Source organism: Larus michahellis, chromosome 3, assembly GCF_964199755.1.
Source record: "Larus michahellis chromosome 3, bLarMic1.1, whole genome shotgun sequence".
NCBI lineage: Eukaryota > Metazoa > Chordata > Aves > Charadriiformes > Laridae > Larus > Larus michahellis.
This window is the reverse complement of record NC_133898.1, coordinates 65,429,037-65,441,043: the sequence shown is the minus strand read 5'-3', so window position 1 is coordinate 65,441,043 and position 12,007 is coordinate 65,429,037. Positions and strand designations below refer to the sequence as shown.

The window sequence follows — 12,007 nt, the reverse complement described above, 5'->3', positions numbered from 1 at the left end:
GGTGCTAAGAAAACCCAAGAGCTTGCCAGTACTACCAGAAAATACTGCCAATGGGTGTATGGAGTTGGTTGTCAAGGAACAGAAAAGAGCCAGAAATGTGTTCCTCCTTGTAATAAGAATGACCTCATGGTAACTAATATCAGAGCCTAATATGTCCCTAAAATAAACTGAGACAAATACGTTTATTTAAAATGGTTTTCTTGTTCCCTCTGCTTTTGAGCCTTTGAGGATGCCAAAAAAACAGACCCTAAGAACCTGACTCCACTGCTCTAGTCATGCTGGGCTACGTGTTTGGGAACAAAAGGCTTGGTCTGCTCTCTTGTCGCTATCTCAAGTCCCCTAGGAGCTGCCTCCACATGTGCCAAGTTTGGACTTGATTCTTTCTTTCATTCTTTGATAAATCTATTTAAAGAGCTCACATACCTTTAAACTTTCATTTGAAAATAAAGTTTCTCTTGAAGTGACTTTAGGAGAGTTATTTAGATTTGCTGAGGGAGAGCGTTTAGATGGGGTAATTTGCTGAATTCTTCTTGAATGAATTTAAGAAAGGAATGTACACTGAGAATTTGGAATGAATTTGATATCAATGCTTTCAGCCTTGCTGTAGGATTTCCACGAGCGATTCTCCATAGAAGGAGAGGAAGATCAGAAAGAGCAGATGTTGGCAAAGGGATAAGGGTACAGACTGCTAGGACAAACCTTGACATTCGGAACAGAGGGGTGGAGAGTTAGAGTGTGAAGCTTGGTGGGAATTGACAGCCATATCGATAAAGAAAGGCAGGACTGAGAAACCAGAAGGACTTCTGAGATGGCTGGTGCCGATGGAGCAGGAGAGAGACAGCCTGGCTGTGCTAGGGTGTGCTGAGGGTCTGTATGTAGAGGGGGCGTCATGAGTGCTTTTGGAAGCGAGCGCTGGGGACAGAAGTTCAATAGAGATGGGAGGAATCAGTGGCTGGGGAAAACCAAGTGAAAAGTCCTTGAGGCAAGTCAAAGAGGTGAAGTAGAACTATGGGTTAAGAGAGGAGTGGGTAAGGAAATGTGCAGCTCACATGTCAGCAGCTTGAAAGCTGAAATCATGCAAGTAAGTGGGAAAAGCTGGGAGGGGGAGAGAGAGACAGGCTTTGCGATCAAAGTGGAAGGCTGATGGAGAGGTGGGTGATAGATGAGACAATGCAGAGGAGGAGAAAAGAGTTGGAGCCAGACCTACTCAGAAAAGGAAAGAGTAGGAAGAAGTAGAAGCAGCAGAAATAGGTTAGAAGAAGATTAGCATCCCCTGTACCTGACCCAGAAGGAGGGTGGGAGAGCAGAAATGCTTTCAAGCGAGAGAAGGCTGTATGGATCCTCAGCTTGTTAGGTCTGACATAGCCATTATGGACTGTTACATTCCGGCTCCCCTCCACCTCCACATCCTCAAATGTTTCAGTCAAAGCAACAGTACAATCACAGATGACATGCATGGATAATACATTCTCGCTTGTGCAGCTCCTTAAAATATAGCTCAAGAAGGCATAGCAACCATTACTATATTTAAGATGAAATATTATTTATCAAAATAGATGACTTCCAAAGATGACAGCACCTTGCGGTGAATCTGTGGAGTTTCTGTCATTCTAGCTACCTGTACATAAACACAAATTTCTGTTAGGCTTTGTTCATCCAGAGGATGCCAGCACCATATCATGCTGAGTATTTTTTGTATGTGACATTATTTGCAGCTGCAGTTTTCCAGGACTTGTCTTCTTCTGGCTGCATAAGCCACTCCATACCAGTAGCACGGTCCTATGACCCACGTATTGTTCAGCACCACTCAGATCAATGGAGAAGAATCCAGCGTAAGAAACTGGACCATGTGGATTGCTTTTCTTTCCTAACTGATAACTGCTCATTGAACATATTTTTCGGTATTTAAAATTTCTAAACATTCTTAGTGTAGGTGACTTACACCTGCTTGTCTGGCGTTATAAGGAGCCCAGCATCTTAATGTGGCTGAGAACTTAACAATTCTGATTAGATACAAAACAAGCTGTCCTATGTTTTGGTGGGGGAAAAAAGAAGAGAAATCATGAGGATTTATGAAAATGTGCCTCGCATTACTTCAGTCAGTATTACAAACAAAAAGTAGAACAGATTTAGTGTGGGTCATTGTGCTCCTGCCTCTGAAAGCACAGGGTTGGTCCCTACTCTATAACCACAAATGATTTGTTCGTTCAAGTTTTGAATGACTCAGCTGCTGTGAGCCTGTCACCTCCTTTGGGAGACATTCCACAATTTAATAGTTCTGGGTAAAGTTCTCACTTTCTGTGGAAAAGGAAGAGTGATGCTAGGAAAGATCATGAAATAAAAGCAAAGAAAATGCCCATATTCTGTTGTTTGGTAAAGGGTAGCCACAACAGAAACTGGCCTAGGATTTGCTTGGGACCAAAGATTCAGCCTTCCTTTCTGCCAGTCACCGTGAACCTGAGCAGCGCAGAAGATGTGGGAAAGGATTTGCTGCTGCAAGAACCAGAAAGGAACTGCCATAGTAGATCAGAGTAGTCATGTATCCAGGCTCTAGCTGTAGCTAGAGATGTCAGGTGCTTCAGGAGAAGATTTATCAGACCATTTTGGAATAACCAGCCTATAAGGGCCTGGATCCTTCAGCCTTGATGGTTTATATACCTTGTACTCTTGGAACTAAAGCATAACTGTACACATTCTTATCGCTTGTACAGTTTTCTGACTTCAGAAGCTTGGTGCAGTTGCATGATACAGCCCAGAGAAGAGGAGTAGACCAAGTAGACTTCCAAACTTACAGACTGCAAAACTTTTTTTAATATCTTGACATATCACTGAGAGATAGGGTAGAGCATTCCAGAGGTTAAGTAGGTATCAGGCAGAAAGGTATTTCCTTTATTGGATTTGAATTTCTTGTCTCTGAGTTCTGTTGAAGTGCTGCTTCTGTTATGAGGAAGAGCACTGAGACCTCTTCAGCCATTTTATGATATGCATTATTATTCTGTGTCCTCTTATTCACTGCTCTTGAAAAGTTACACAGCCCCTCGTCTAGTAGTTCCTGTTTCCCGAACACGTAGTATTGATTGTTGTTTGGCTGCAGATTTCACTGAAGGACTCAACTTGGGCAGGAAACAGGTGGAGACTCTCAGAGTTGAGACCACAACGTGCCACCAAGCTGTGATGCCTCTGCAGGTGCATTCAGATTCCTGTAGCTGAGAGCAGTCATCGTGAAGGAGCAACTATTTTCTGTAACATGGCTCCCATCGCCAAACCTTTTGGGTGTTGTGGTTATATCTACCATTACATCCATCTGTTGAGCTTGCTTGTACCAGGACAACATTTCACACGTGCTGTTGTAATAGCTGCATTGCTCAAAGCAACGGGTAGAGCACACATAAACCACAAGGTTCCCACAGTGTTTGTAGTTACTTTTCTTCATTAACAAAACATCTATAGTCAAAGAATAAAGGTACATGCATCTTCTCTGCATAGTTTTCATTTCCTCCTGATTACTTTGATAGGAGAGATACACAAAATCTATTGTATACCAGAAGTGAAAAACAGCCACAAAGTCAAAATTTTGACAGATTTTTTAAAAAGAAGCAATATTGTGTGTTTTCAAGTAGCTTTTTCTGATTCTAGACCAGCTGGTTGAAAATTTCCGAAAATCACCACTTTTTTTTAACAGACATTTTAATTTGAATACAATGTGTGAATATTCCCATTCCTTCTTTTCTTACCAGTTCTAACAAATGGCTAAATGAGCTCAATGACCTGTAACACATTCATCTTTGAAAACACATGGTAATGTCTACATCAGCTGCCACGGAACAAAAAAACAGGGGGTTTCAAGTTAATTTTATCTTTTCAAAGTAGCCGGTCCAGTTTGAGCTTAAACTTTTTCTCCTCGATTTATTTTTATCTAAACGACCCGTTTTTTATACCTGTTCAATAGCAGGGTCTTAAATTGGATCTAGATTTGCACTCCTAAGTAAATCTTAATGCATGCTCCCCTGTGCTTATCTAATAATGAGGTTGGACAGGAATAATGAGTACTAGAATTGCAACATTGAAGGCATTCATTAACATTAGTAATCAGCAATCTTGTGTGGAAGCTTTATGCCTAGGGTTGATCAGCCCTTTATTGTGCGGCATCGAGATAGCAGGAACGAACCCGCTAAGAAAGGCCATCAGGTGAGGTTTCCATGGCAGCAGCCATCCCTTTGCTGCTCCCGCTTGTGGTACAGACAATGCAGGAACAGCCAGCGTGTCACTGCTCAGTGGAGAGAAGGCTAATATTCCTCCATCCCAAAGTTGCGAGCGGCGTGGTACAGCTCATTTTAAGGAAGATGAGGGCAGCTGATCAGGTGGGTTTGTGACCACTGTCTCCCGAGTGGTACTCGGTACCTCTTGTGCTCAAAGTATGAGTTCCTACGACGTGGTGGCACCAGGGCCAGGCATACAGGAGCTATGCTGAATGCACGAGCAGCATCACCGAGCAATGAATGGGCTCCTGTGCTGGGCGGCAGAGAGCAGAGTGCATGAGCTGTACTCAGAGACTCTGAACTAACCAGAGATCGCTGACATTCAGGAGCTCATCAGTGACTCATTGGTTGCATTTAGAAAATACTTCCTCTTTCCAGCATAAATGCATTCTAGTAAGTGCCTGTTCTACTTGATTCATGAAGTTGGCTGTGTAGGTGCAGTTTAGAAGGTCCCTTGAAAATTCCCTCTGTAAAGGTGCTTTATAGTGCTGGGCAGTTTCATCACACCACAGAAAAGAAGTGAAAAAGAAGCACTGGATGGTTTGTCAAGCTTTTTCCTTGGCGCTTGTTTTTCACATCATGATCATAAATCAAAAGCAAATGAGGCTGAAAAATGTCAGGCAATAATAGACGCTCCCTGCTAAGCCAACCTGGGTGTAGAGGACATCCCATTACCTGAACTTGCTTTGGCAGGGGAGTTGGACTAGATGATCTCCAGGGGTCACTTCCAACCCCTACCATTCTGTGATTCTGTGATTCTACCCATCTGTCCCATCTTTTTCTTCGATCAAGAGGAATATGGTATCCCCTGTTATCATGGGTTACACAGGAACTCTTTATTGTATCACAGATACCTTTATCTTGTCGGGTTAATTCTGGCACAGGAGAATGTTGTGGAAAAGAACTGTAGAGTATAGAGATCATTTTCCATATGTGAACTCATTTGGAGAAAGGGTTTTTAATCTGCATTTAGATGATGCAGATTAATTTACTGACACATGTAAATTCCTACATGAAGTGTCCAACTGTTAAGGGTTTGGCTGTAATAAAAGCTTTTCTAAGGGGGTGGGAAGCTATGACAACCATGTACATTTCCAGGGTGATGGAGAGTTGTAAAACAGGGATTCAGTACTCTCTGTGTGACAGGCATTTACGGTAACAGTTTTGGATGGACTTGTGTGTCTCGGCCCTTCAGGAGCTTATGACTGTTGATCTAGTGATCGAAAGTCTTCCTTGAACAAATACAAGTATCAGCAAGTGAAGCAAATCATATGGACATGGAAATCCCCATCAACAATAGTCTGTGCAGCTGCTGAGTCTTCTCTTGGCTGTGCTTCACTGTGAGCTTCTCTCTCAAATTGCGGGGTCAGAAAGGAAGAGATTTACATTCCTGAAGAGAGCTCAGCAGCTCACGGGCTCCAGCCTGTCTCCACTGAGTGCTTTTCCCGGTTTGCCTCCGTGTTGTTTGCTCAGTTGTTTGGCAGCATTTGTCTTTCCTAGCTTCTGCCTACTGGAATGTGTGGACTCACTCTGCTCCCTCTGACTTCACCACCCATCACATCAGATCTAAATGCAAAAGCTGTCCCTTCAGAGGGTACAGGTGTCCATTACAGTCACACAGAGGGTACAGGTGTCCATTGCAGTCACACACAGCGAAACCACGTACCTGGAGTGCTTCTTCAGGCTGCCTTGCAGTAAAGCTGACACCCTGTCTCTTGGGTTAGCATACCAACAATCTCCACTTTTGCTGAACGCTAAAAATCTCTGTGTCACCGGCAAACCACCATCATTCCTTTTCCTTTACTGTATACTGAATGTGGAACTGGGCAGAATTTCACTGATGAAGTGGTTTCTTTTTTCTTCTTTCTTTTAAAACGTTTATCCTACCTAGAAAAAAATTATTAAATTCCCAAATGATACCAGGTAACTGAAAGAAGAGGAGGAGCAAGCTAAAACACAGGTGCTAGAGAAATTATTTTCTCAAAGAGAAAACCCAAAAACTGACACACTTGCCAGGCATGGCAAGGAGAAGCAGCAGAAACACACAAACATGTACAAAATGAAAGAAGAACGCTGCAGAAAGCAGAGTGTTGGGCTGTGTAGGAGAGCTTGGAGAACCCGGAATGCTCTTTGGATAGAGAACCTGTTTGGAACAGAGGGTACTGCAATTTCTATGCTGCCGCACGAAACGAAAGGGGTGTGTATTCCTCATAAATATAAATGCAGCAAGGAAATACCTACCTACGTCAGAACATGAAAACTGTCCGACTGCTCATATTAAATTTAAAACAAAGCAGTAAGAATGTGGGAAATCAGTTATGATGTCTGTTCTGGGTGGATGTTACCCAAGTGCTCCAGTTCAATTGCAACTTGCAGTTCTTTCAAATAATTTCTGTTCAGGTTACAGTAGCTAAGCCTATAGCCCCAGCTACTTTTGAAAAACAGGGCTGTGAGAGTCAGTGCTTGTTATTTTTGTTTTGTTTCAGGGTGTGCTGGATTCACCACGTTACAGGAGTTTGGGTGTACCCGCTTCTTGAGCACCTCAGCCCAAGTGTCAAAATAATCTTTTTTGCAGCTGTTACCATAATAATTAACATATTCTACTTGGTGGGAGAGGTCCTGAACAACTACATCTGGGATACCCAAAAATGTGAGTATTGTTTTAGGAATACTAACTCGTGAAATACGCCATTGGAACTTGAGTATGCTCCCCTGAAAGTCGAGAAGGATTTAAGCTGGCTAAAACAAAGGAGGATGACACTGAAACGTCTTGCTTGCTCTTAAAAACAGACGGATGAATGGAATGGCTGCTGGAGAGCATGATGAGCAATGAATATGTATTCTTTTTTATAACTTTCAATACTAATTTAAGAACTGTTGGCAATTACCTGAGAGGTTTACAGCCCACTTGGTTTACAACCCACTTATTAGATGATGAACCCATTAAATGCAGCTAGAATAAAGTATCATTCTGTGGGAATGCCGTTAATGGTAAGCTTAGACTTAGAAATCAAAATATATTCTATTAGTATTTTCAGGAATAAGGTCTTTTCTGCTTATAAATTACTCAAGGAAAATGAATATGTTCATGTAAAATATTAAGAGGGAAAGACCACCTGAGTGCAGGGTAAATATAACCGTGCAGACTCTACGTCATCTGCCCTGCCTACACCACCCATTGCTGAGTGGAGGAAAAGGGAAAATAAGACAAACACGAGATTAAAAGTAGGTTTCTTTAATCCATGAAAGATGTTTTTCATTTATCAAATTGCCTGAAATGCGCAAACAACATTCATAGTAGCCGCAGTGGCAGATCACAACTGGAGTGAAATCCATGCTCCGGTGGGAATTCTGTCATTACATTCATTGGGCCCATAAAGCGCTGGGACCGTGTGAACAGCTTGTATCCCCTTTTGGGAAACCTAGTGTGCACTGGTTAATACACTGTAAATTCACAGAGTAGTTTATTGCACGCACAAATCTCTTTTAACAAGTCCTCCGGTACTAGGTAGAACCTAGCGCCAGCAGCTCAAAGCAGTTTTACTTGCCGTTTACTGATATTAGCACCTGAATATAAAGTGTCTGTTTGGTTTTGCTCTAGTCTGGTTTTCAATTCTCAGTTTGATGTCACATTCACATCTATTTAACTTATTTGAGTTAATTCAGGAAAGAAGTTCCCAAAAAAGGCAGACGCAAGGAATAATTTCACTTGAGACCTAAGTCCTGTATGAAGAATAATAATGTGGTGAAAAATCACACGTTCTTACAAAGTTCCGTGAATAAGTAAATGGTGGAAAATCTCCCTCGCTATTCCACAGTACGTATAACAAAATCCCTGGTTCTTGTGGCCCTCCACCCTAGAGGAGCTAACGTCAGTCGAGTCATTCTTCCAGCCTCTTCCAGTGTTCACCATGGCCTTATTATCCTCTCCACCATTTCCTTGATTTGGTTAAAGACTATTGGTCCAAATTCCTTAGTGGCTCAAGCACTTGCAAACCAGAAAATGCCATGCGTCACCTGCTGATTTGCCGTGCTTGAAATACTTTTCAGTAAACCTAACCTGAAGCGTATGGCAGGCACGCCACAAACAGCAGAGATGTAAAACAATGCCAGTCTGTCCCCATGCGAGACTTGGGAAAATATTATTTGAAAACTGTACATTTAAAAGGGGCTTTTGAGCAGTAAGCTTGCAAATTAAAGCAGTCTGCCATGAGAAGATTTCTGGGGTGAGAGGGGGTTGTTTGGGTTTGGAGTTTTTTTCCTTTTCCTCTGGAGATGCATTAAATAAAACCTCACTACTGACAAAATGATTTGCAGTTAGTTTTTCCAAGTTAAACCACAAACATGGTAGGCAAGGAAAAATTTGCCCTTTGTACAAGCCAGTGTCTGTCCACAGTTTTGAGGGTATCTGCATTCCTGCCAAACTATTCGATGCATCTGCAGCAGAGTGCTTCAGAAGAAAGGAAAGAGGCTCTTTTAAAAAGGCAAATAAAACAGCTCATTTAAAGCTATTGGAAAAGTTCCTTCCAGCAGAAAGCAGAAGACTCAAGATTGGCTCTGGAGCAGCCCTGTAAACCCACTGTAATCTTTTGGACCCGGCCTCTTGTTTTGGTTGTTAAACCTTCAACTGTGGCTTTTCCATTACGTTGGTTTGCCAGCAACACCCAGGGCCATTGTACTTGGGCTGCTGGGAATGCGCAGGGCCATTTGTTTCCGTGTTGCTTCTTTCAGCAAGGCAGCTCTGCAGTTGTGCTCTCTAACTGCAGATGGGTCTTAATTGTTTCCCGGATTGGAATTAATTAACTGTGCTTTTGAAGTGACTTTTGGTGTACTTACCATGTATGCGTATATTGCATTAGCAGGTGATCTTACTTGTGACTGGATTTTCCTCTCAGGGTTCTCAAACATTGCTTCTCTTTTGCCTTCAGTCCTTAGAAGTCTTTCTTTTGCGGCATGCAGCAGGCCTGAAAACCTCCAAAAGAAATATTTGTATTTGAGATGTCTGGCAGAGAGGGCTTAGTCAGAAGAACAATACTTGTGTCAGATACCAATAGTAATTCATTGTCCAGGAACAGGCACATGAAATAGCGGAATGTTTTCATTGCCAGAAAAAACAAAATCTGCTGCCCAGCCCAGACTTTGCTCAGCATAGAAAAGAGACAAGTCCTGCAGCAAGGATAAGTTCTTTAAGGAGCCCGACACTCCACTCAGCCCTCCTGATAGTACTGAAAGACATGGTCGTTAATACGAAGAGAGAGGCACCCTATCACCAGTAATAGATTCTTCATTCGTGTACTCTCCAAAAAGGGAGATGTGCTTGCAAATATTTAAAACTCCAATGTTGAAATGGGGGGGTGGGGCGTTAGAAGTTACTGAATTCTGAAACACAGTTTAAAAAACTTTGAAATAAAGTCGGCTGCTTAGCTTCAGCTATAATAAGATCTACTTTAATTTGCTCGTCGGTAAGCAGAGGAGGTGAGGGAACCAACTGTTCCCAGACCCCTGCAGCAGTCAAAGGCTGAGGGTGCGGCGGGGGGTTAGGCTGATTTGAAAATGGTCTGGAGGGAGGGAGGGTTGTGCAGTTCATTACTGGACAACCACTGCCATCAGGTGTGCCGATGCTCTTTTCGTTCACAGCAGGTGAGGTAACACATGCAAGAGCGTGTGAGCAAGTAGGGGAGAAACAACAGCAATAGAGGGAAAAGAAAGATTAACGCATTAGAAGAACCTCTCTAAGTAAACTCTTCATTTTTATTAATTGAGAGATTTTTAAAAGCTGTTCTCCGTATGTTTTCAGGTATTGAAGAAGGAAAAGAAAAGCCGAAATTGGACTGAACAACAGAGGCAACGTGGAGGGTTGTTTATGGCTCCATGGAAGATTTCTCATCCCCAACAGAGGCCGGCATGGAGAGGAACCTTTTGGAAAGGAGGAAGTTTAATGGGCCCTCTGCTCGGTGCAAGGATATTTTTGGGTTTTATATGGAGGGAAAATGATTTTAGCTAAGAATAGTAATAATGTTTCAACCTCCGTTCCTATTTCTCCATGCTTGCATGTGACATACACATATAAGATGTATATTTATCTCCGCAGCATTCTCAACGTGCGTTTCTTGCATCAAATAAGTCATTAAATCATTAAGTCATTAAATCTTTTCATTTCCACCAAGAAGAACAATGAGTCCATTCTCTGTATGGTTTGAGAAAAGCTTAACCAGATAGGTCTAATATGGGGAAACAAACCAATCCTATATATTTTGAAGTACAGTGTAAAAATACAATAGAAGTTAATTGCATGAATGTATCCGAAGAAGAATTCAATCTGACTGAAATATTAATGTAACACTATGTAACAGCTGCCTTAAATCAGTGATGTTAATAATTTTATCGGTCCAGTAAAATCTTATTTGCAGTGTTAGACTACCTGAATATGACGGAACTTTTCTTAAATAGGCCTAAATAAAGATCAAATTATCCCTGCGTTTCTGTTTCTTCATGCTGATTCTTGAAATTCTGGATGGATTGATGGCCTTCAAGTGATACATTTTCAGGTTTTCCAGTATCAGCTGTAGATGGTATTATTTCTACATGAGGATTTTTCTTCTTATTTTCCTAGGACAAAACGTGATCCTGCATATTCAAGTTGTAAGTTCTCAATAGGTGGGCTGAGCCATAAGTGTTGTACCAGAGAGAGCATTTAAGCCTTACTTCAGGAAGGCACGTAAGCAAATGTTTAAAGTTAAATGTCTGCCAGTTTGTATTAGGAATTCAGTTGCAAAATACGAGCGATCGGTTAAACTTGACAGGATTCTGTTTAATTATCGTACAATCAGGGAGGATCTCCAGAAGGCAGAAACATTGTCTAGAATTAAAGTGAGTGGAATCATTTTCAGCAAGAAATTATTTATAAAAAAAGTAACTCTCAGATCCAAATGTCTTGGTATTCACATCCCATATTTATTCATTAGCATATTTAGATGTATTTATTTTAACACATGCAGAACGCTTCAAAGATGTATAATGTTAATGTGTGATTTTTATTAAAGGTATTTCTGCAGTGTTTTAATATGATTTAACCATGTTTCTGCTCTGGAACAGTTCGGGGGTGAATTGATCTCATGCAAGTCATGACATGCCTCCGTAGTGTTTTTTTAAATGTGCCTGTATTTATGCACACACTATCGTAGGAAACGGTGTACAAGTTCAACAATGTTCTTTTTGGTTGGTTTCCTGCAAAAATGAGGCGTCTGTGGTGATACTGTCTTTGTGACTGTCCTCTCAGTAATTTTTTAACTCATTGATCATAGTTGCAAAGATCTCTAAGCTAGGCAAGTTTCTACAAAGTTCATGGAAATAAGTGGCCAGATCAGGAAGAAGGAGCTCCCCTGATGGTCCCACAGAGGGAGAGGACAGGATACACAAAACTAGCAGAATTTGGAAACAAATTAGCTGTAGCCGTGTGTCCTTGCATCTCAATATTATGTTCCACTGGACCTGAGCTGTGTATTACATATGCACAGTAACACCGCAGTATGGTTACTCTGTTCACAGATAACTAGGGCTTGATTGAAACAGATAGTTGTCATTGGAGGCGGTAAGATGTCTGTTATTCGCAACAGGCTTTCAAAACTCAGGGGGGAAAGAAAAGATGGATTCAGTCATATTTACTGAGCTAGGAACTGTTAAAAGTCACTGCTTCTGAAAGCTGTGGGAGCACATGGAAGTACTGGTGAACAATGAATGTGCTGAGG

The 12,007-nt window shown here is 41.7% G+C and overlaps 1 protein-coding gene across 1 annotated transcript in view; it reads left to right on the top strand.

Annotated features, from left to right (window-relative positions):
• AIG1 (androgen induced 1) overlaps positions 1-10,736 on the top strand; it is a 159,470-nt gene extending 148,734 nt beyond the window's left edge. Inside the window, exons 7-8 of the mRNA XM_074580551.1 lie at positions 6,746-6,909; positions 10,057-10,736. Of these exons, the coding sequence (XP_074436652.1) occupies positions 6,746-6,909; positions 10,057-10,094 (202 nt within the window). The 3' untranslated portion in view covers positions 10,095-10,736. The remainder of the gene's footprint in view (positions 1-6,745; positions 6,910-10,056) is intronic.
• Positions 10,737-12,007: the final 1,271 nt, after the last annotated feature.